The sequence below is a fragment of the Oncorhynchus tshawytscha genome, linkage group LG18 (assembly GCF_018296145.1).
Source record: "Oncorhynchus tshawytscha isolate Ot180627B linkage group LG18, Otsh_v2.0, whole genome shotgun sequence".
NCBI lineage: Eukaryota > Metazoa > Chordata > Actinopteri > Salmoniformes > Salmonidae > Oncorhynchus > Oncorhynchus tshawytscha.
In genome coordinates, this window is record NC_056446.1 from 40537382 (window position 1) to 40562503 (window position 25122).

Here is a 25122-nt window from a genome sequence, read left to right on the forward strand (position 1 = left end):
GCTCCGGCTTAGCCTGCTCTTGAAGGCAGGCTGAATGCCAGTGAGGCCCAGGAGGAAGAGCTAGGAGCCAGGCTGATAAGGCTGAGAGTCAGGCTGACTAAGGCTGAGAGCCAGGCTGACTAAGGCTGATGACTAAGGCTGAGTGCCAGGATATTGACTAAGGTTGAGAGCCAAGCTGATGACTAAGGCAGAGAGCCAGGCTGATGACTAAGGCAGAGAGCCAGGCTGATGACAAAGGCTGAGAGCCAGGATGATGACTAAGGCTGAGAGCCAGGCTGATGACTAAGGCTGAGAGCCAGGATATTGACTAAGGTTGAGAGTCAGGCTATTGTCTAAGGTTGAGAGCCAGGCTGATGACTAAGGCTGAAAACCCAGCTGATGACTAAGGTAGAGAGCCAGGCTGATGACTAAGGCAGAGAGCCAGGCTGATGACTAAGGCAGAGTGCCAAGCTGATGACTAAGGCAGAGTGCCAGGCTGATGACTAAGGCAGAGAGCCAGGCTGATGACTGAGGCAGAGGGCCAGGCAGATGGCTGAGAGCCAGGCTGATGACTAAGCCTGAGAGTCAGGATATTGACTAAGGCTGAGAGCCTGGCTGATGACTAAGGTAGAGAGTCAGGCTGAAGACTAAGGCAGAGAGCCAGGCTGATGACTAAGGCAGAGGGGCAGGCTGATGACTAAGGTAGAGAGCCAGGCTGATGACTAAGGCTGAGAGCCAGGCTGATGACTAAGGTAGAGAGCCAGGCTGATGAGTAAGGCAGAGAGCCAGGCTGATGACTAAGGCAGAGAGCCAGGCTGATGACTGAGGCAGAGAGCCAGGCTGATGACTAAGGCAGAGAGCCAGGCTGATGACTAAGGCAAAGAGCCAGGCTGATGACTGAGGCAGAGAGCCAGGCTGATGACTAAGGAAGAGAGCCAGGCTGATGACTGAGGCAGAGAGCCAGGCTGATGACTAAGGCAGAGAGCCATGCTGATGACTAAGGCAGAGAGCCAGGCTGATGACTAAGGCAGAGAGCCAGACTGATGACTAAGGCAGAGAGCCAGGCTGATGACTAAGGCTGAGAGCCAGGCTGATGACTAAGGCAGAGAGCCAGGCTGATGACTAAGGCAGAGAGCCAGGCTGATGACTAAGGCTGAGAGCCAGGCTGATGACTAAGGCAGAGAGCCAGTCTGATGACTAAGGCAGAGAGCCAGGCTGATGACTAAGGCAGAGAGCCAGGCTGATGACTAAGGCAGAGAGCCAGGCTGATGACTAAGGTAAGTGTGTGTTTCATGTCGTTGGTGGGGATCTTAATTTAACGATAAGACTCAAAGGGCCAGTTTCCCGGCCACAGATTAAGCCTAGATGCAGACTAAAAAGCATTCTCAATGAAGAATCTCCATTGAACTACCTTCTTAGTCCAGGATTAGACTTAATCTATATCTGGGAAACTGGCCCATAGACATTCACTGATGCTAGTTGGTGCATTACAAGCATTGCATAATGCAATGAAAGAAAATATTGATACACAGATCATTATCTATCAACATCAATCTCATCAGTCTTCCAGCAGACAGACTGACACACTGTGTTGTATCCATCAGACGGACCAGAGGTGGCCTTCTCAGCTTCACTAGGACTCGATGACACATACACAGGACACTTCAACCCTGAAATCACCCTGGTCTACGCTCAAGTCTTCACCAACAGCTACAGGTACTGCCTTATACTGTGAACATCGACATCAATAGTGACCAATATGTAGATGTTTTACAAGGGAGGGCGCAACCTGAGGTGAGCCAAAATACCAATAATGTCAATAATAGTATCCCAATAGTGGTAACAGTATCCCAATCGTGGTAACAGTATCCCAATAGTGGTAACAGTATCCCAATAGTATGCCAGTCAGTTATTGGGTAAACCACCATCGTTTGGGCATCACTGTGCCTTCTTCAGGGTGATGTCATGAATGCTTGAACCAGACAAACTACGCAACTCGCGCAACGACAATTAGAGAGGGGCGTGTCATCGTAAATGGTCTGACAACCACGCGCTACCAGACATTGCGATAGTAGTACCGTCATGCAAATAGATCAAGAAATTAAAGTCGTAGCGTAGTTTGACAAATATAATTTATATATGGGGGGGGTAAGTTAGTCATACATAAGTCATTGAGAGATATTGCCCAGCTGTTAACTGAACAATTCTTCTTTTCACAGCTGCTAAACAGCGTAATTATTCATATAGAAAAATAGAACTGGACAGACTGACAGACAGATGTACAAATGCTAAATCACATCAAGTGATTAGAATACAGAACATTTCACAATAATACATATATATATATATATATATATATAAAGCGGTATAAAATAAGCACATTGCAAGACAGACATTGACGTAACAATGCCTTTTTTTTTATAAACAGGAGTGTAAACATTATTTCGTATAGTTTTACATGTGCTTTTATTTATGACGCCAGCGTCACCACAAATCGGACCAACTGGAATACTGCCGTCGTCAAGGCAGAGGATTTTTTTTTTTTTAGCATTGTAATATAGAATACAAAATACAACTTTATGTTCCAACTTAGTATAAATTGAATGTATGTTAATGGACAGATCCTAGAATATTACTACAACTGTATATGTAAAGGTGGTATACAGTACACTGGCTGGTTACACCTGTGTATCTCTACCGTTATACAAGTTTAGAGTATCAAAAACAACAGCCCCTTTGTTTGTCTCAGTGCTGATAAGTGCCAGTAACAGAGCATTAGAATGATTGACCTTAGTGTTTCCTGTTCAACATTATATTTCCACTTTATACCTCCTTCTAGTTTGTCCTTTATTGTAAAATGATGGTTAGATGCAGTAAGTAAACTGAGGGCACGTGACTGGGTTTCAGAACAGGGTTGGGCGTAAAGGCAGAGAGCCAGGCTGATGACTAAGGCTGTGAACCCGGCTGTTGACTAGGGTAGGGTTCCCTCTTCCCTCAGAGCACACTCAGGTAACATTACCAAGGTGTTACCGAGGCAACGGAACCTTAAAATTAAAAAAAATTAAAAACAGGTCTTTGGGCAAAGACAGACGAGAGTCTCAACAAGTCTCCAGCTTTGAGGTCAAGACAGTACATATGATGATGACAGTTGTTTTTTTTTGGCGGATCTATCTTTCTCGACCTTCGGTTTCTTGTTTCCCCCTGTGGTTTCATTTGGATGCGGTCAGCTTTTCGGCAGCCAGGTGTTCTAGCAGGGGGTTGGCCTCGCTCTCGGGGGTCTTGACGCTGTCGGTGCGGACGATGCAGGTGGGGCGGTGGAGGTTGAGCATCACCATTAACTGCTGTCTCTCCATCCTCAACTCCTCAATCTGGGACTTCAGGTCAGTGTTCACCACCTCCAAACGCTCCGACTCCTACAGGGAGGACAGAGAGGGTACACTGTTAAGCCATTTATTTAGCCAGGCGAATCAAGGAGACTTTCTCTTTTACAATAACCACTTGAGGTCTCACTTTAAACAAACTAGAACATAGATGCTTTACAGAGCATTCATAATGTCTTCATAAACACTATATAGACGCTTCACAGAGTATTCATAAACACTATATAGACGCTTCACAGCTCATTCATGTCTTTATACTATCTCGTCCATCTTCTACAGCCAATTTGCAAAGAACATCCCAGGTGTAAATAAAGAACTCTTGCCGCCATTTTGAAAAATAAAAAGCGACTGACCCTTTGGAGGAAGTCCGTTCTCTCCTTCTTCCTGTTCCGACATCGTGCTGCTGCCACTTTGTTCTTATCTCTCCTCCGTCTCCTCCGCTCATCGTCCTCGTCCATCTGCAGGGAGAAGAGGTGTTGTGATTGGCTAAATGGGGGACCTTTCCAAGGCCTGTATATTATTATAACATCATGATGACAACCGTGGGCTCTATCTTTCCTGTATGTTTTAATCCTGGGGTTTTTCCATACTGTTTTATTGTGAACTGCAGATAACTGTGCCTCAGTTTGACACATCTTGGAGGCAAAAGTGAAGAGTTGAAGAGAGCCCAGATTGAAAATGGTTAAGTTGTGTAACATCTAAACTACTTCTCAAATTGCCCACTTGGTGGAGCTAAAACTTAGTAGGCTGGTCCAGTTTTCAACAGACCACCATACATATAAAGAAACAGAACTCAAAATGATTAACATCCACCTCACGCTCTTCTTCCTCCTTCTTCCCCTCCATCTCCCTCCCCACCAATCTACCCCTCCCTCCTCACCTCTCCCTTGATAGCAGTGAGCGGCCTCTTGCCCAGCCGTCCCAGGAAATGCAGCGGTGACAACATGGCGCCCAGGTTCCTGAAGTCCTGTGCAAGTTTGAGCTGATCGGTGAGTGTAGTGGCAGAGATGCCCGCCAGTGGGCCCAGGCTGGGCAAGGAACCGGCCGTCAGGGAGGGGTCAAGGATCTGGCCGGGCATCATGTTAGACCCAGCCACCATACACCACAGCTATGGAGGGAGAGAGGAAGAGGGGGAGAGAGGAGGAGATGGAAGGTCATTGATTGTAAGGTCCAGCTACTTTATTGTCCATTGCTAAAGGGTCTTCTTACGTGCCTTATTCATGTCCCTGTGTCCGTCTCCTATCCCTCACAGTTCTAAAGCTATTTTCTCATATCCTCGACAGACAGCTTTAACAGAATTGACAAACTGGATTTTGCTAAATTCTACTCTGGAATGTTCATCTACATTTTTAAGTAGGCTCCATGTAGGCTCCATGTAGGCTCCATGTAGGCTCCATGTAGGCTCCATGTAGGCTCCATGTTCAGGCTGTGGCTATGATTCATCATGCATTGCATACCAACAGTATTTTTATTTTATTTTAATGATTGCGGGCAATTTTCAAGAGTTTGCATTGAGAAGTCCTGTGGTCAATCAAAGAAAAATGAAAGGAAGAGAGAGAGAGAAACAGAGCCAGAGCTAGAGGATAGGATACAGACCAGGGCTAGAGGAAGTGGCTGCAGAATGAATATATTTATGTAATGACTGTTAGAACCACAACTGTGCTGTGGAAAACTCCTGATGGCCAAACAGAAAACAAAAATGTTGCTCATGGAACAGTGCAACAGATCGGATTCGAGGTTAGGAGGAGAGGGACGGTACAGGACACAAACTTGATCTGGTGATGAAGTGCGGCATTATGAGCAGAGTATGTGTCAGTATGTGATGAAGAGAACTAAGAGAGGGATGCGTGATGTAGTGTCCACAACTAAAGAATCATTGTGGAATCTGAACAGACACATCCTGAACGCAGCAAGGATGCTGTACATACTACATGTACATGCTAACAGAAAGGTGGCTAGCTAGCTATGTGTGTCAACGTAGCAAAGTATTTATAAACAACAAAAATCTCATATCTTAATTAAATTTTAGTTCATTTTCATTCTATTGGCTATACAATAGGCCATCATTGATTCTGGCCCAATAGGTCTGGTATATTACCTCTGTCCTGGAGCTTTCTGTTTTGATAGGGTTATACCCTGGCTAGAGTAACCCGAAGGTTGTTTTGCATCCCCAGCGTTTCTGTAAGCGCTGAGAGGGTTTTCTCTCCTGATGCCGTCGCCTGAACCTGAAGCCACAGGCTCTGGCCGAACTCGTGTTTCTAAAAATGAATTCAAAAGGCACTGTAGATGGAGCCTAATAAGGCATTTTTAGTTTAATTTTGTATTTAATTCTAAGTAACTTAATATAACAAAGTGTTGTTTAAATGCTGAGTGCTGTATGTCCCTACCAACTTAGTGTGTCGCACTTCCAAATGCATTTCTTTGTAGGTTATAGCCTTGAAATAATAGAATTAATTTATCTGTCTATCTGACCTACTTAGAGTGTTTATATGCTGTTTAATATGACATGCAGCCCATTTGAAATGACGAGCACTCCTTAGTCACCTCTTCCTGTTTTTTAGTTTAGTTTTTTTAATAATTAAAATCATATGGTTTGGGGGTTTTTTTTCCTGTGCGCGCTGAACGGTTTTTAGCGGTTGGAAAGGACGTGGAGCGCCGGAGCTGCACACCGCTTCATGAGAGCGATGAGCGGGATTTCCTCGACCTCTCAACTCAAACACTCTGATTGTGAGGTGAGCAGAACAGGACAGCTGACCAACTGACTGCCTGCCGCCGGTGGGGCTGACCAGCTGACTGGTCTGTGTCCCAACTGGCACCCTATTCCATATATAGTGCACTACTTTTGACCAGGGACAGTAGTCAAGAGTAGTGGACTATAGAGAATAGGGTGTCAGTTGGGACCTATCCATGTTCCTGACTGACTACACTGCTGGGCTGGGTTCCTTTCTTAGGAAAATAATCGGCACCTTTTATTACAAAAGCCAGAGAGAGAGAGAGAGAGAGAGAGAGAGAGAGAGAGAGAGAGAGAGAGAGAGAGAGCGAGAGAAAGAGAGAGAGAGAGAGAGAGAGACAGCAAAATAGAGAGAGAGCCAGAGGCAGAGGGAGAAGAGGTTACAAAAAACAAAAAGACCTGTCATGTAAGCCCCTATTCTAGGTGACTCCACCCAGCCAAGAGCTGGTCTCACAGCGTTGTGTGTTTGGACTGAGTGAAGGAGGGAGAGACCGAGAGAGGGAGTTACTGTCGGAAAAATGGTCTGAGACCAAGATGGCACAGTTTACCGATTACACATTCTCCAATTCCTCCTCTCAGGAGATTATGAATTAATAAATATTTTGTAAGTGTATAGATGTTAGTTTCCTTTCCTTATCTCATACCATCCATTACCACTGATTGCTGAAATGACTGGGCAAGCCTAAACACCTAGCCAGGCCTACAGCAGGGCTAGATACCTAGCCAGGCCTACAGCAGGGCTAAACACCGAGCCAGGCCTATTGCAGGGCTAGATACCTAGCCAGGCCTACAGCAGGGCTAGATACCTAGCCAGGCCTACAGCAGGGCTAAACGCCTAGCCAGGCCTACAGCAGGGCTAAACGCCTAGCCAGGCCTACAGCAGGGCTAAACACCGAGCCAGGCCTATTGCAGGGCACCTCTTGCACTGAGATGCAGTGCCTTAGACCGCTGTGTCCATGTGTGTGTGTCCGTGTGTCCGTGTGTGTGTGTGTTAACTATTTAACTGTACTAGAATCGGTATCGGGTTTTTTTGGCAGGGAAAATATCGGATATCGGTATCAGGCAAAAATGTAATATTGGTGCATCACTATTTCTTTTTTGTATATAATAGTAATATTAGTAGTATAGTATAAGTAGTGTTGTGTGTTTCATTAATTGGCTAGCTAGTTAGTGTCTTCAAATTCTCCAGTCTGTCATTCTACTCTTTCCCTGCCGATGATGAGCTACGAAAGAAGTGGGTGAACAACATCCGACGAGACAACTTCACCGTCAGCAAAAGCTCCAAGGTCTGTGGCAGGCATTTTCTTCCTGAAGGCGTATTGGAGCCTACTCCGGGAGGGCTACGTCGTCTGAGAAAGGGAGCTGAGCCACTTCTGTTCCAATGGAACAATTAGGTTATTCAGTCACGGGGAATCCCATCCCTACGCTAAACAGGCTATGGGCTGATTCATATAGGAGACATGAGATAATATTATACAAATCTCTACAACCTGAATCTACAGAGGAGCTGCATTGGCCGGAGTGTGTCAGAGTACAGACTGAACTAGCATACAGCAGAACAACTCCTTCCAACTATAAAAACTACACAAGACACTCCTTCCAACTATTAAAAACTACACAAGACAGTCCTTCCAACTATTAAAAACTACACAAGACAGTCCTTCCAACTATAAAAACTACACAAGACAGTCCTTCCAACTATAAAAACTACACAAGACACTCCTTCCAACTATAAAAACATTCAAACTAGCTCCAGATGTTTATCAAACCGATCAACAAGACTGATGTTTAACTCTGTCTTCAGAGTTTGGAGGTTTGAGGAAAAGGACCAAAAATATCCACTGCTAGATCAAAGACCTTTCCAACAACGAACACACAGTTAAGTCCAGAGAACCCCCCTCAGAGACATTTCTTGCCTCGATTGTTTGACACATGAAACAATTAAGACCCCCCCCCTCCCCCCAGAAGCAAGTAGTGGTTGCTAAAAGCCAGAGGGTGAAAAGGGGCTGTACCACTCCCTTTTCAAAAGGGGGGAGGGGTTGTTGTATTTTCTCCGTTTGTGTCGCCGGGCTGGCGGGGGAACGTTTGCCAGGATAAGTGGTCAGTGTTTGATGATGCAACACACTCTCTGTATTCTCGCAGTCAAGCAGAAAAGCCAGTCGGTGCCACACAGCCAATATACTAATATACTGTACCCCCAGACAGACAAAGACAGTCATACAGGACAGGGCAGGACGGGGCACGGCAGGTTAGGGCAGGACAGGGCACGGCAGGTTAGGGCAGGACAGGGCAGGACAGGGCACGGCAGGTTAGGGCAGGACAGGGCACGGCAGGACAGGGCAGGACAGGGCACGGCAGGTTAGGGCAGGACAGGGCACGGCAGGACAGGGCAGGACAGGGCACGGCAGGTTAGGGCAGGACAGGGCACGGCAGGACAGGGCAGGACAGGGCACGGCAGGGCAGGACAGGGCACGGCAGGGCAGGACAGGACAGGGCACGACAGGACAGGGCAGGACAGGACAGGGCACGGCAGGGCAGGACAGGACAGGACAGGGCACGGCAGGACAGGGCAGGACAGGGCAGGGCACGGCAGGACAGGGCAGGACAGGACAGGGCACGGCAGGACAGGGCACGGCAGGACAGGACAGGGCACGGCAGGTTAGGGCAGGACAGGGCACGGCAGGACAGGGCAGGACAGGGCACGGCAGGACAGGGCACGGCAGGTTAGGGCAGGACAGGGCACGGCAGGTTAGGGCAGGACAGGGCACGGCAGGACAGGGCAGGACAGGGCACGGCAGGACAGGGCACGGCAGGTTAGGGCAGGACAGGGCACGGCAGGTTAGGGCAGGACAGGGCACGGCAGGTTAGGGCAGGACAGGGCACGGCAGGACGGGGCACGGCAGGTTAGGGCAGGACGGGCACGGCAGGGCAGGACACGGCAGGTTAGGGCAGGACGGGGCACGGCAGGTTAGGGCAGGACGGGGCACGGCAGGTTAGGGCATGGCAGGACAGGGCACGGCAGGGTAGAGCATGGCAGGTAGAGCATGGCAGGACAGGGCACGGCAGGGTAGAGCATGGCAGGACAGGACAGGGCAGTGCATACCACGGTAGGACAGGGCAGAGCAAGGCAGGGCAGGAATTTCTGCTTTACAGAACCGCCTAGTCGACTGAAAGGCCTCAGGAGAAGCCAAACACACAGCACAGTCAGGGTGGGAGAGGAAATGCCATGTATTAGAACTCAATGCAGGTCCTAGCTAGCTGGCACATGGCCAAGACCAATGGCATATGAGCCATGGCTGCGTGTAGGTCTAATGTGCCTGCGTGTGTGTTCGAAAATCTGTGTGCACTCAGACAAATGTGTGTGTGTGTGTGTGTGTGTGTATATGTCAGGAAACCCTGGATTTCTCCACTCACATACTTCATCCGTCTTCAGGTCGACAAAATGGGTCCATTTCCTGCACCATTCCTGAGGCCAATTAGCTGCTCCAATCCAAGGCTGAGGAATTCAACCCCTGTGTCCCAAATGGCACTCTATTCCCCACATAGTGCCCTACCTTTGACCAGTACCCAGAGAGCTCTGGTCTAAAGTTGTGCACTATAAAGGGAATAGGGTGCCATTTGGGATGCAGCCCCAGACTCTACCATCAATACCCTAGCAGCTCCACTCTCCTACCATCAATACTCTAGCAGTTCCACTCTCCTACCATCAATACCCTAGCAGCTCCACTCTCCTACCATCAATACCCTAGCAGCTCCACTCTCCTACCATCAATACCCTAGCAGCTCCACTCTCCTACCATCAATACTCTAGCAGTTCCACTCTCCTACCATCAATACCCTAGCAGCTCCACTCTCCTACCATCAATACCCTAGCAGCTCCACTCTCCTACCATCAATACCCTAGCAGCTCCACTCCCCTACCATCAATAACCTAACAGCTCCACTCTCCTACCATCAATAACCTAGCAGCTCCACTCTCCTACCATCAAAACCCTAGCAGCTCCACTCTCCTACCATCAATACCCTAGCCTAGCAGCTCCACTCTCCTACCATCAAATCCCTAGCAGCTCCACTCTACTACCATCAATACCCTAGCCTAGCAGCTCCACCCTCCTACCATCAATACCCTTGCAGCTCCACTCTCCTACCATCAAAACCCTAGCAGCTCCACTCTCCTACCAACAAAACCCTAGCAGCTCCACTCGCCTACCAACAAAACCCTAGCAGCTCCACTCTCCTACCATCAAAACCCTAGCAGCTCCACTCTCCTACCAACAAAACCCTAGCAGCTCCACTCTCCTACCATCAATACCCTAGCAGCTCCACTCTCCTACCATCAATACCCTAGCAGCTCCACTCCCCTACCATCAATACCCCAGCAGCTCCACTCTCCTACCATCAATACCCTAGCCTAGCAGCTCCACTCTCCTACCATCAAATCCCTAGCAGCTCCACTCTACTACCATCAATACCCTAGCCTAGCAGCTCCACTCTCCTACCATCAATACCCTTGCAGCTCCACTCTCCTACCATCAAAACCCTAGCAGCTCCACTCTCCTACCAACAAAACCCTAGCAGCTCCACTCGCCTACCAACAAAACCCTAGCAGCTCCACTCTCCTACCATCAAAACCCTAGCAGCTCCACTCTCCTACCAACAAAACCCTAGCAGCTCCACTCTCCTACCATCAATACCCTAGCAGCTCCACTCTCCTACCATCAATACCCTAGCAGCTCATCACCATCAATACCCCAGCAGCTCCACTCTCCTACCATCAATAACCTAGCAGCTCCACTCTCCTACCATCAAAACCCTAGCAGCTCCACTCTCCTACCATCAATACCCTAGCCTAGCAGCTCCACTCTCCTACCATCAATACCCTAGCAGCTCCACTCTCCTACCATCAAACCCTAGCAGCTCCACTCTCCTACCAACAAAACCCTAGCAGCTCCACTCTCCTACCATCAAAACCCTAGCAGCTCCACTCCCCTACCATCAATACCCTAGCAGCTCCACTCTCCTACCATCAATACCCTAGCAGCTCCACTCCCCTACCATCAATACCCTAGCAGCTCCACTCTCCTACCATCAATACCCTAGCCTAGCAGCTCCACACTTGCTAAAGGTGGCTAAAAGCAGGACCAGGGTGTATTCATTTCCACAGTTGTTGACTGGCCAGTCAACAAGAAGCTAACCTAACCTATAGTGCATGGCTTACTTCCTTATGTATCCTCCTGGAGCATGGGCCATCGACATCATGAGCGCATGGCTACATTTGCAACTAAAAGGCTTGCAGTAAAGCCCAAAGCTTTGCACCTGCAGATAGGTTAAGCCACGGTCTGAAAGAGGCGTTCCCCACCACAGTGGGAAAAGAGGCGTTCCCCGCGACAGGGGAAAAGGGGCATTCCCCACCACAGGGGGAAAAGGGGCGTTCCCCACCACAGGGGGAAAGAGGCGTTCCCCACCACAGGGGAAAGAGGCGTTCCCCACCACAGGGGAAAAGGGGCAGCTCCACTCTCCTACCATCAATACCCTAGCAGCTCCACTCTCCTACCATCAATACTCTAGCAGTTCCACTCTCCTACCATCAATACCCTAGCAGCTCCACTCCCCTACCATCAATACCCTAGCAGCTCCACTCTCCTACCATCAATACCCTAGCAGCTCCACTCCCCTACCATCAATACCCTAGCAGCTCCACTCTCCTACCATCAATACCCTAGCCTAGCAGCTCCACTCTCCTACCATCAAATCCCTAGCCTAGCAGCTCCACTCTCCTACCATCAATACCCTAGCAGCTCCACTCTCCTACCATCAATAGCCTAGCAGCTCCACTCTCCTACCATCAAAACCCTAGCAGCTCCACTCTCCTACCAAGCCAGGCCTATTGCAGGGCACCTCTTGCACTGAGATGCAGGGGGAAAAGAGGCGTTCCCCACCACAGGGGAAAAGAGGCGTTCCCCACCACAGGGGGAAGAGGCGTTCCCCACCACAGGGGAAAGAGGCGTTCCCCACCACAGGGGGAAAGAGGCGTTCCCCACCACAGGGGGAAAGAGGCGTTCCCCACCACAGGGGGAAAGGGCGTTCCCCAACAGGGGAAAGAGGCGTTCCCCACCACAGGGGAAAGAGGCGTTCCCCACCACAGGGGGAAAGAGGCGTTCCCCACCACAGGGGGAAAGAGCGTTCCCCACCACAGGGGAAAGAGGCGTTCCCCACCACAGGGGAAAGAGGCGTTCCCCACCACAGGGGGAAAGGGGCGTTCCCCACCACAGGGGGAAAGGGGCGTTCCCCACCACAGGGGAAAGAGGCGTTCCCCACCACAGGGGGAAAGAGGCGTTCCCCACCACAGGGTGGAACTTGAAGCAGCCATGCTTCTCATCCAGAACACTCTTTAACTTATCTTGTTGAAGAACAGCACTGTTCGCCTCCTACATTTGGCCTCAGCATATTTGCCTGCTCGCCTCACATATCATCTTGCACAACTCTTAGTGACATGCAAACAGCCCAACCTATCTCTGGGCTGGAGAAGGAATAACATGGTGAAAATGAACAATGACAGTGATGCTCCTCTCCTCAAGACCTGAGCCATGGCTCCATTACTGCCTTGGTGAGTCCCAAATGACATTCCTTCTATAGTGCACTACTTGAAAACATAAAACTCTGGTCAATAGTATAGCACTATAAAAGGGTATAGGGTAGTATTTGGAACACAGCCTCTGCACTCAGTCAGTCATACTATGCAGTGTGTGCTATACAGTGTGTGCTGTTGAGTTTCTGACCCAGGCTTCCTTTCTTAACCCTCTGGAGAGAAGAAGAATTTGATAAACGGAATTACACTGAGACGCCAATTTCTCACTTTAAAATGAATGCCAAACAAAAACCATTGATTTCTAAGTTTAACAAACCATACTCTATGCACAATGAGTAAAACTTGTAATTAAAATACTGGATATGCAGATGCAAAGTTTGGTGACAGTTAGTTATTAGTATTAGTTAGTATTAGTTTGTTATTAGCATTAGTTCGTTATTAGCATTAGTTTGTTATTAGCATTAGTTCGTTATTAGCATTAGTTCATTATTAGCATTAGTTCGTTATTAGCATTAGTTCGTTGTTAGCATTAGTTTGTTATTAGCATTAGTTCATTATTAGCATTAGTTCATTATTAGCATTAGTTCATTATTAGCATTAGTTCATTATTAGCATTAGTTCATTATTAGCATTAGTTCATTATTAGCATTAGTTCATTATTAGCATTAGTTCGTAGAGTTAGTATAATCTTCCTCCGTTTTATTCTGTCACCAAACTTTGTATCTGCAACAGTTCTTCCTGTAAATGTGTTTTTTGTAAAAACAAATTCTGTGGAAATTGATAAAAGTAGTTCTGGTGCATAGAGTTCTACAGTTTGTTTTACTTTTGAAATCAAACGGTTTTGTTGAGTATACAGCGTAATTCCGTTACCATGGAATTGTCCTTCATGCTACACAAGGACAGTTAGGCCAACCTTACACAAACCCTCATTCTTTTGACTTTGGAGGGATCGGACAGTTAGGATAAAATGCAGATGGCACAAAAGTGGTATGTTCTGTGATGTGGTATGTTATGGTTCTGTGATGTGGTATGTTATGGTGCTGTGGTATGTTATGGTACTGTGATGTGGTATGTTATGTTTCTGTGATGTGGTATGTTATGGTCCTGTGATGTGGTATGTTATGGTTCTGTGATGTGGTATGTTATGGTTCTGTGATGTTGTATGTTATGGTCCTGTGCTGTTGTATGTTATGGTGCTGTGATGTGGTATGTTATGGTGCTGTGGTATGTTATGGTTCTGTGGTATGTTATGGTACTGTGATGTGGTATGTTATGGTACTGTGATGTGGTATGTTATGGTGCTGTGGTATGTTATGGTACTGTGATGTGGTATGTTATGTTTCTGTGATGTGGTATGTTATGGTCCTGTGATGTGGTATGTTATGGTTCTGTGATGTGGTATGTTATGGTCCTGTGGTATGTTATGGTGCTGTGATGTGGTATGTTATGGTGATGTGGTATGTTATGGTGCTGTGATGTGGTATGTTATGGTGCTGTGGTATGTTATGGTCCTGTGATGTGGTATGTTATGGTGCTGTGGTATGTTATGGTACTGTGATGTGGTATGTTATGGTGCTGTGATGTGGTATGTTATGGTCCTGTGATGTGGTATGTTATGGTCCTGTGATGTGGTATGTTATGGTGCTGTGGTATGTTATGGTACTGTGATGTGGTATGTTATGGTGCTGTGGTATGTTATGGTGCTGTGATGTATGTTATGGTCCTGTGCTGTGGTATGTTATGGTCCTGTGGTATGTTATGGTGCTGTGATGTGGTATGTTATGGTCCTGTGATGTGGTATGTTATGGTCCTGTGATGTGGTATGTTATGGTCCTGTGATGTGGTATGTTATGTTTCTGTGCTGTGGTATGTTATGGTCCTGTGATGTGGTATGTTATGGTGCTGTGGTATGTTATGGTGCTGTGATGTGGTATGTTATGGTGCTGTGATGTGGTATGTTATGGTCCTGTGCTGTGGTATATTATGGTTTTGTGATTTGGTATGTTATGGTCCTGTGATGTGGTATGTTATGGTGCTGTGATTTGGTATGTTATGGTCCTGTGCTGTGGTATATTATGGTTTTGTGATTTGGTATGTTATGGTCCTGTGATTTGGTATGTTATGGTCCTGTGCTGTGGTATATTATGGTTTTGTGATTTGGTATGTTATGGTGCTGTGGTATGTTATGGTGCTGTGGTATGTTATGGTCCTGTGCTGTGGTATGTTATGGTGCTGTGGTATGTTATGGTCCTGTGCTGTGGTATGTTATGGTCCTGTGCTGTGATATGTTATGGTCCTGTGCTGTGGTATGTTATGGTGCTGTGGTATGTTATGGTGCTGTGATGTGGTATGTTATGGTGATGTGGTATGTTATGGTGCTGTGGTATATTATGGTTCTGTGATGTGGTATGTTATGGTGATGTGGTATGTTATGGTGCTGTGGTATGTTATGGTGCTGTGGTATGTTATGGTGCTGTGGTATGTTATGGTGCTGTGGTATGTTATGGTGCTGTGGTATGTTATGGTCCTGTGCTGTGGTATGTTATGGTGCTGTGGTATATTATGGTCCTGTGCTGTGGTATATTATGGTCCTGTGATGTTATGGTATGTTATGGTGATGTGGTATGTTATGGTGCTGTGGTATGTTATGGTGCTGTGGTATGTTATGGTGCTGTGGTATGTTATGGTGCTGTGGTATGTTATGGTCCTGTGCTGTGGTATGTTATGGTCCTGTGATGTGGTATGTTATGGTGATGTGGTATTTTATGGTGCTGTGCTGTGGTATATTATGGTCCTGTGATGTGGTATGTTATGGTGCTGTGCTGTGGTATATTATGGTCCTGTGCTGTGGTATATTATGGTCCTGTGATGTGGTATGTTATGGTGATGTGGTATGTTATGGTGCTGTGGTATGTTTTGGTGCTGTGGTATGTTATGGTGCTGTGGTATGTTATGGTGCTGTGGTATGTTATGGTGCTGTGGTATGTTATGGTCCTGTGCTGTGGTATGTTATGGTCCTGTGATGTGGTATGTTATGGTGATGTGGTATGTTATGGTGCTGTGCTGTGGTATATTATGGTGCTGTGATGTGGTATGTTATGGTGCTGTGCTGTGGTATATTATGGTGCTGTGATGTTATGGTGCTGTATGTTATGGTCCTGTGCTGTGGTATGTTATGGTGCTGTGGTATGTTATGGTGCTGTGGTATGTTATGGTACTGTGATGTGGTATGTTATGGTGCTGTGGTATGTTATGGTGCTGTGGTATGTTATGGTCCTGTGGTCTGTGGTATGTATGGTGCTGTGGTATGTTATGGTCCTGTGGTATGTTATGGTCCTGTGGTATGTTATGGTGCTGTGGTATGTTATGGTGCTGTGCTGTGGTATGTTATGGTACTGTGATGTGGTATGTTATGGTGCTGTGGTATGTTATGGTCCTGTGATGTGGTATGTTATGGTGCTGTGGTATGTTATGGTCCTGTGATGTGGTATGTTATGGTCCTGTGATGTGGTATGTTATGGTGCTGTGGTATGTTATGGTCCTGTGATGTGGTATGTTATGGTCCTGTCCAGGGCCGTGTTGTACTCTGCTCTGTTGTGGTTCATCTTGGGTCGTTCAACTCAAAGGAAAAACACGTGAGATGAGGAAGTTGTGAAAAGAAAACAGGAACTCAGCCCACAGCTTTCATTTCTCCTTATTTTCTGCTCACGGTTTGATCAGGCTTTATGAGCATGCTGCAACCTGGCTTTGGCAGGCCCCGATGTTGAGAAACCAGCGTCTCAAAACCACATGGAAGACATGGTGACTAAACATTCCCATCCCCACCATTCATTCATTTAATACCAATGGTAGCCTGGTCCCAGACCTGTTTGTGCTCTCTTTCAAACTCCTATGGTAAATGACGTGCATGAGTTGGCAGGACGGCACAAACGGATCTGGGACCAGGCTATATCGATGAAGAGAGGACAGTACCTCAACAACATGGTCAGTGTGTGTGGGTATATGCACACAATAATGTGATTATTGTGGATAGTCAGATTAATATAATAGTTTGATTAAAACATTTAAATGCTTAGCAGGAAGAACAATTTCCCTAATAATCCTGTTTCCATGGACACATCTGAAATCAGTCTACCTGATCCTGTTTCCATGGACACATCTGAAATCAGTCTACCTGATCCTGTTTCCATGGACACTACCTGATGGCACTCTGATAAATGTAGAAAATAAATGTTCCACCACGGCGAACATATTATTTTTGGGAAGCATATTTGATTCTGAATTATGTGAAAACGACTTCAACTACGCTACATTCAGTTGTTCCAAACTCAGTTCACTGGCGCTAAATAGGGAGGCTCCTCGACTAACCGCCCTGTATATAGCCTCCACATGGACTCTGTACCGTAATACCCTGTATATAGCCTCCACATGGACTCTGTACCGTAATACCCTGTATATAGCCTCCACATTGACTCTGTACCCTAACACCCTGTATATAGCCTCCACATTGACTCTGTACCGTAATACCCTGTATATAGCCTCCACATTGACTCTGTACCGGTACCACCTGTAAAAAGCCTCCACATTGACTCTGTACCGGTACCCCCCTGTATATAGCCTCCACATTGACTCTATACCGGTACCACCTGTATATAGCCTCCACATTGTAATACCCTGTATATAGCCTCCACATTGTAATACCCTGTATATAGCCTCCACATTGAATCTGTACCGTAATACCCTGTATATAGCCTCCACATTGACTCTGTACCGGTACCCCTGTATATAGCCTCCACATTGACTCTGTACCGGTACCCACTGTATATAGCCTCCACATTGACTCTGTATCGGTACCCCTGTATATAGCCTCCACATTGACTCTGTACCGGTACCCACTGTATATAGCCTCCACATTGACTCTGTATCAGTACCCCTGTATATAGCCTCCACATTGACTCTGTACCGGTACCCACTGTATATAGCCTCCACATTGTAATACCCTGTATATAGCCTCCACATTGTAATACCCTGTATATAGCCTCCACATTGACTCTGTACCAGTGCCCCCTGTATATAGCCTCCACATTGACTCTGTACCGGTACCCACTGTATATAGCCTCCACATTGACTCTGTACCGGTACCCCTGTATATAGCCTACACATTGACTCTGTACCGGTACCCCCTGTATATAGCCTCCACATTGACTCTGTACCGGTACCCCTGTATATAGCCTCCACATTGACTCTGTACCGGTACCCCAGTATATAGCCTCCAAATTGACTCTCTACCGGTACCCCTGTATATAGCCTCCACATTGACTCTGTACCGGTACCCCAGTATATAGCCTCCACATTGACTCTCTACCGGTACCCCTGTATATAGCCTCCACATTGACTCTGTACCGGTACCCCTGTATATAGCCTCCACATTGACTCTCTACCGGTACCCCTGTATATAGCCTCCACATTGACTCTCTACCGGTACCCCTGTATATAGCCTCCACATTGACTCTCTACCGGTACCCCTGTATATAGCCTCCACATTGACTCTGTACCGGTACCCCTGTATATAGCCTCCACATTGACTCTGTACCGGTACCCTGTATATAGCCTCCACATTGACTCTCTACCGTACCCCTGGTCTACATTGACCCCTGTATATAGCCTCCACATTGACTCTGTACTACCCCCTGTATATAGCCTCCACCCTGTACTGTATATAGCCTCCACATTGACTCTGTACCGGTGCCCTGTATATAGCCTCCACATTGACTCTGTACCCCTGTATATAGCCTCCACATTGACTCTGTACCCCCTGTATATAGCCTCCACCCTGTACCGGTGTATATAGCCTCCACATTGACTCTGTACCGGTGCCCACTGTATATATATAGCCTCCACACTTGACTCTGTACCGGTACCCCCCCTGTATATAGCCTCCACATTGACTCTGTACTGTACCCCTGTATATAGCCTCCACATTGACTCTGTACTGGTACCCCTGTATAGCCTCCACATTGACTCTGTACCGGTACCCCCTGTATATAGCCTCCACATTGACTCTGTACCGGTGCCCTGTATATAGCCTCCACATTGACTCTGTACCGGTGCCCCCTGTATATAGCCTCCACATTGACTCTGTACCGGTACCCCCTGTATATAGCCTCCACATTGACTCTGTACCGGTACCCCTGTATATAGCCTCCACATTGACTCTGTACTACCCCCTGTATAAAGCCTCCACATTGACTCTGTAAAGCCTCCACATTGACTCTGTACCCCCTGTATATAGCCTCCACATTGACTCTGTACCGTAACCCCCTGTATATAGTCTCCACATTGACTCTGTACCGGTACCCCTGTATATAGCCTCCACATTGACTCTGTACCGGTACCCCCTGTATATAGCCTCCACATTGACTCTGTACCGGTACCCCCTGTATATAGCCTCCACATTGACTCTGTACCGGTACCCCCTGTATATAGCCTCCACATTGACTCTGTATCGGTACCCCCTGTATATAGCCTCGCTACGGTTATTTTACTGCTGCTCTTTAATTATTTGTTACCTTTATTTCTTATTATTTATTTTTATTTTTTTTTGTTTTATTTTTTATTTATCTGCATTGAAGGTTAAGGGTTTGTAAGTAAAGCATTTCACTGTATTTGACGCATGTGAAATAACATTTGATTTGATGGCACATGCTGCAGATCAAATACACCGATTAAGGTTTTTACATATCCTAGTAATTTGAAAGATTAAAACAGCTGGTTTTCTAAGCAATCGGTGGATTATGTTCCTTACGCCGATTAAGATGAGCAGAGTAAGACTCCACATTGACTCTGTACCGTAATACCCTGTATATAGCCTCCACATTGACTCTGTACCGTAATACCCTGTATATAGCCTCCCCCTGTATATAGCCTCCACATTGACTCTCTGTACCCTCCACATTGACTCTGTACCGTATACCCTGTATATAGCCTCCACATTGACTCTGTACCAGTACCCCCCTGTATATAGCCTCCACATTGACTCTGTACCCTGTATATACCTCTGTATATAGTCTCCACATTAACTCTGTATTGACTCTGTACTAAGGTGTTTACATGACTTGACTCTGTACCGTACCATACCTCAGCCTACTGCCTTCAATTAGTTTAATATCTAATTATTACTCTGTGCATGTAATAGCCTCCACAACTCTGAGTCCCTGTATATAGTCTCCACATTGACTCTGTACCGGTACCCCCTGTATATATGAGACTCTGCAGCTATATAGTCTCCATTGACTCTGCCAAATGTTAGCCTGGCTCTGTGTCAGTGAGGTAGCCTCCATATTGACTCTGGTTTGGTATTAGCCTCCACATTGACTCTGTAGCCTGGCTCTGACTCTGTCAGTGAGACTCTGTAGAGGGACTTTGGTATGTATATAGCCTCCACATTGACTCTGTAGCCTGGCTCTGACTCTGGCACCCTGTATATAGCCTCCACATTGACTCTGTAGAGGCCTCCACATTGACTTTGGTATATAGCCTCCACATTGACTCTGTAGCCTGGCTCTGACTCTGTGATGAGATGAGGTAAGGTGTTTAGGCCTACTGCCTTTGTTTAATATCTAATTATTACTGTACTAGCCTGGCTCTGTGGCAGGGAGGTAGAGGGTTTGGTATTCGTTAGCCTGGCTCTGTGGCAGTGAGGTAGAGGGTTTGGTATTCGTTAGCCTGGCTCTGTGTCAGTGAGGTAGAGGGTTTGGTATTCGTTAGCCTGGCTCTGTGGCAGGGAGGGCTTTGGTAGAGCCTGGCTCTGTGGCAGAGAGGTAGAGGGTTTGGTATTCGTTAGCCTGGCTCTGTGGCAGTGAGGTAGAGGGTTTGGTATTCGTTAGCCTGGCTCTGTGTCAGTGAGGTAGAGGGTTTGGTATTCGTTAGCCTGGCTCTGTGGCAGTGAGGTAGAGGGTTTGGTATTCGTTAGCCTGGCTCTGTGGCAGGAGGTAGAGGGTTTGGTATTCGTTAGCCTGGCTCTGTGGCAGTGAGGTAGAGGGTTTGGTATTCGTTAGCCTGGCTCTGTGGCAGAGAGGTAGAGGGTTTGGTATTCGTTAGCCTGGCTCTGTGGCAGTGAGGTAGAGGGTTTGGTATTCGTTAGCCTGGCTCTGTGGCAGCGAGGTAGAGGGTTTGGTATTCGTTAGCCTGGCTCTGTGGCAGCGAGGTAGAGGGTTTGGTATTCATATTAGTGAAAATGCAGATGATCACATGATGTCAGAGACTACAGGATGTGGTTAATATCCAAGAGAGGAACTTCATCAAGTCTTCATACCAAATACAAACCTATTAACTAAGTAGTGCACTACGTTTGACCAGAGTCCTATGGGTCCTATAAGTAGTGCCCTAGGTTTGACCAGAGTCCTATGGGTCCTATAAGTAGTGCCCTAGGTTTGACCAGAGTCCTATGGGTCCTATAAGTAGTGCACTACATTTGACCAGAGTCCTATAAGTAGTGCACTACGTTTGACCAGAGTCCTATGGGTCCTATAAGTAGTGCACTACATTTGACCAGAGTCCTATAAGTAGTGCACTACGTTTGACCAGAGTCCTATAAGTAGTGCACTACGTTTGACCAGAGTCCTATAAGTAGTGCACTACGTTTGACCAGAGTCCTATGGGTCCTATAAGTAGTGCACTACGTTTGACCAGAGTCCTATGGGTCCTATAAGTAGTGCACTACGTTTGACCAGAGTCCTATGGGTCCTATAAGTAGTGCACCATGTAGAGAATAATGCGACATTTGGAACGCAGTCCAAATGTCACGTTCTGACCTTAGTTCATTTGTTTTGTCTTTGTTTTAGTTTGGTCAGGGTGTGAGTTGGGGTGGGTAGTCTATGTTCTGTTTCTGTGTTTGGCCTGGTATGGTTCTCAATCAGAGGCAGCTGTCGATCGTTGTCTCTGATTGAGAATCATACTTAGGCAGCCTGTTTTCCCCATTTTGGTTGTGGGTGCTTGTTTTCTGTGTCTGTGTTTTGCACACAGAACTGTTCAGTTTTGATTAAAAACACTCGGAAGAGGAGGATAACTGTTACACCAAGCATCATTGCAATTCATTTTCCAGTCAAATCCTGACTAAGGCAAAGCACTGGGCCATGTGGCTGAGTGTTTTCCCAAACATCCCCATGTCTCTCTCTATATTTTATTTGACCTTTATTTAACTAGGCAAGTCAGTTAAGAACAAATTCTTATTGTTAATGACGACCTAGGAACAGTGGGTTAACTGCCTGTTCAGGGGCAGAACGACAGATGTACCTTGTCAGCTCAGGGGTTTGAACTTGCAACCTTCCGGTTACTAGTCCAACACTCTAACCACTAGGCTACCCTGCCAACACTGGCATTATACCTGTGGGATGGTCTAGGAGTGGAGAAGACAGTGGTTTTACACTCATCTCAATTGGCTATAATTCACCAGAGTGATGGTCAGATACACTCATAACCAGACTTCAGATATGGAGTAATGAGATCGCAGCCGCTGCAATACACGATAAACAGCCATCTGACTGTATGAAGTTCCCTGTAGGTCTATACAACACAACCTAAGACAATTTGAGCAATGCTTGAAATGAACACATTGGCCAACAACCCCAGCCAGATTTAATGCTGTCTCTCTCTCTCTCTCTCTCTCTCTCTCTTTCTCTCTCTCTCTCTCTCTCTCTCTCTCGCTCTCGCTCTGGTTAAGCAATCAGTCGATTATGTAACTCTGGTCAAGGAGGATTCCATGATGTTTCATAATTAAGTCTCTAATATTTCCTAATCTAGACTGTCCTCCCCACATCTCACACACATATCTCTCTCACACACAAACACACACACACACACACACACACACACACACCACAGAGGACTGAGACTGCATGTCCCCGCATTCTCTCTCGTTGTCCCTCTCTCCCTCTCCCTTTAACCATAATGGTGTGGCCAGTTGCAAAAAAAAGAACTCATAGGTGGGTCCCGAAATGGCACCCTTTTCCCTATGGGCCCTGATCAAAAGTAGTGCACTATAAAGGGAATTAGGTGCCATTTGGGACAGTTCTATACTACAGTATTCATGCCAGTAAGTGAGTCGCCTGCTAGCTAGGTCTAGTTGTGGCATGGCTAGCTGTTAGCAAGGTCTAGTTGTGGCATGGCTAGCTGTTAGCTAGGTCTAGTTGTGGCATGGCTAGCTGTTAGCTAGGTCTAGTTGTTGCATGGCTAGCTGTTAGCTAGGTCTAGTTGTGGCATGGCTAGCTGTTAGCAAGGTCTAGTTGTTGCATGGCTAGATGTTAGCTAGGTCTAGTTGTTGCATGGCTAGCTGTTAGCTAGGTCTAGTTGTGGCATGGCTAGCTGTTAGCTAGGTCTAGTTGTTGCATGGCTAGCTGTTAGCTAGGTCTAGTTGTGGCATGTTAGCTAGGTCTAGTTGTGGCATGGCTAGCTGTTAGCTAGTTCTAGTTGTGGCATGATTAGCTTCTAGCTAGGTCTAGTTGTGGCATGGCTAGCTGCTAGCTAGGTCTAGTTGTGGCATGGCTAGCTGCTAGCTAGGTCTAGTTGTTGCATAGCTAGCTGCTAGCTAGGTCTAGTTGTTGCATGGCTAGCTGTTAGCTAGGTGTAACAGCTGTAGACCTAGCTGTGAAATGCTTACTTACAAGCTCTTAACAAACAGTGCAGTTAAGAAAAATAAGAGTGAAGAAAGTATTTACTAAAATAAACTGAAGTTAAAAATAAATAAAAAATGAAAAATGTATAATTAAAGAGCAACAATAAAATAATAGTAACGAGGAGGTACCGATAAACAGTCTATGTGGAGGTTATATACAGGAGGTACCGGTACAGAGTCAATGTGTGGGGGGGGCACAGGTTAGTCAAGGTAAATTGTACATGTGGTTGTGGTGAAGTGACTATGCATAGATAATAAAGAAAGAGTAGCAGCAGCGTAAAACAGGGGGGTTCAACACAAGTAGGCCAGGTAGCCATTTAATTATCTGTACATTATCTACTCCCAAGCCATCTGTTCTTATGGCTTGGGGGTAGAAGCTGTTGAGGAGCCTTTTGGACCTAGACTTGGAGCTCCGGTACCGCTTGCTGTGCAGAGAGAACAGTCTATGACCAGGGAGGGTGCAGATAATCCACAGCAGTGTTCCGTTTACGGGGAAAGCATCCCACGGATAAGCCCGGGCAGGCAGGCAGGCAGGTAGGTACTGTAAGTAGGCAGGCAGGCAGGCAGGCAGGTAGGTACTGTAAGTAAACAGGCAGGCAGGCAGGTAGGTACTGTAAGTAAACAGGCAGGCAGGCAGGTATGTACTGTAAGTAAAGAGGCAGGCAGAAAGGAACGTAGGTAGGTAGGTACTGTAAGTAGGCAGGCAGGTAGGCACTGTAAGTAGGCAGGCAGGCAGGTAGGTACTGTAAGTAAACAGGCAGGCAGGCAGGTATGTACTGTAAGTAAACAGGCAGACAAGCAGGCAGGTACTATAAGTAAACAGGCAGACAAGCAGGTAGATACTATAAGTAAACAGGCTGGCAGGTAGGTATTGTAAGTAAACAGGCAGACAAGCAGGTAGGTACTATAAGTAAACAGACAGGCAGATAGGTATGTAGGTAGGCAGGTACTGTAAGTAGGCAGGCAGGTAGGCACTGTAAGTAGGTAGGTACTGTAAGTAGGCAGGCAGGTAGGCACTGTAAGTAGGCAGGCAGGCAGGTAGGTACTGTAAGTAGGCAGGCAGGTAGGCACTGTAAGTAGGCAGGGAGGTAGGTGCCGTAAGTAGGCAGGCAGGTACTGTAAGTAGGCAGGCAGGTAGGTAGGTAGGTAGGTAGGTAGGTAGGTAGGCAGGCAGGTAGGCACTGTAAGTAGGCAGGCAGGCAGGTACTGTAAGTAGACAGGCAGGTAGGCGCTGTAAGTGGGCAGGCAGGTAGGCACTGTAAGTAGGCAGGCAGGCAGGTAGGCAGGCAGGTAGGCACAGTAAGTAGGTAGGCAGGTAGGCACTGTAAGTAGGCAGGCAGGTAGGTACTGTAAGTAGGCAGGCAGGTAGGCGCTGTAAGTAGGCAGGCAGGTAGGCACTGTAAGTAGGCAGGTGGGTAGGTACTGTAAGTAGGCAGGCAGGTAGGGACACTGTAAGTAGGCAGGCAGGTAGGTACTGTAAGCAGGCATGTAAGTACTGTAAGTAGGCAGGCAGGTAGGCACTGTAAGTAGGCAGGCAGGTAGGCACTGTAAGTAGGCAGGTGGGTAGGTACTGTAAGTAGGCAGGCAGGTAGGGACACTGTAAGTAGGCAGGCAGATAGGTACTGTAAGCAGGCATGTAGGTACTGTAAGTAGGCAGGCAGGTAGGCGCTGTAAGTAGGCAGGCAAGTAGGCACTGTAAGTAGGCAGGTGGGTAGGTACTGTAAGTAGGCAGGCAGGTAGGGACACTGTAAGTAGGCAGGCAGGTAGGTAC

At 47.0% G+C, this 25122-nt stretch overlaps 1 protein-coding gene across 2 annotated transcripts in view; it reads right to left on the reverse strand.

The window, feature by feature from the left end:
* Positions 1 to 2485: 2485 nt before the first annotated feature.
* Positions 2486 to 25122, reverse strand: part of LOC112236217 (jun dimerization protein 2) — a 31238-nt gene continuing 8601 nt past the window's right edge. For both annotated transcript variants that reach the window (XM_024404797.2, XM_024404796.2), the window contains exons 3-5: positions 4240 to 4467; positions 3713 to 3817; positions 2486 to 3392 (exon numbers count right to left, since the gene is read on the reverse strand). In XM_024404797.2, coding sequence (XP_024260565.1) covers positions 3189 to 3392; positions 3713 to 3817; positions 4240 to 4458 — 528 coding nt within the window. In that variant the 5' untranslated portion in view covers positions 4459 to 4467 and the 3' untranslated portion in view covers positions 2486 to 3188. The remainder of the gene's footprint in view (positions 3393 to 3712; positions 3818 to 4239; positions 4468 to 25122) is intronic.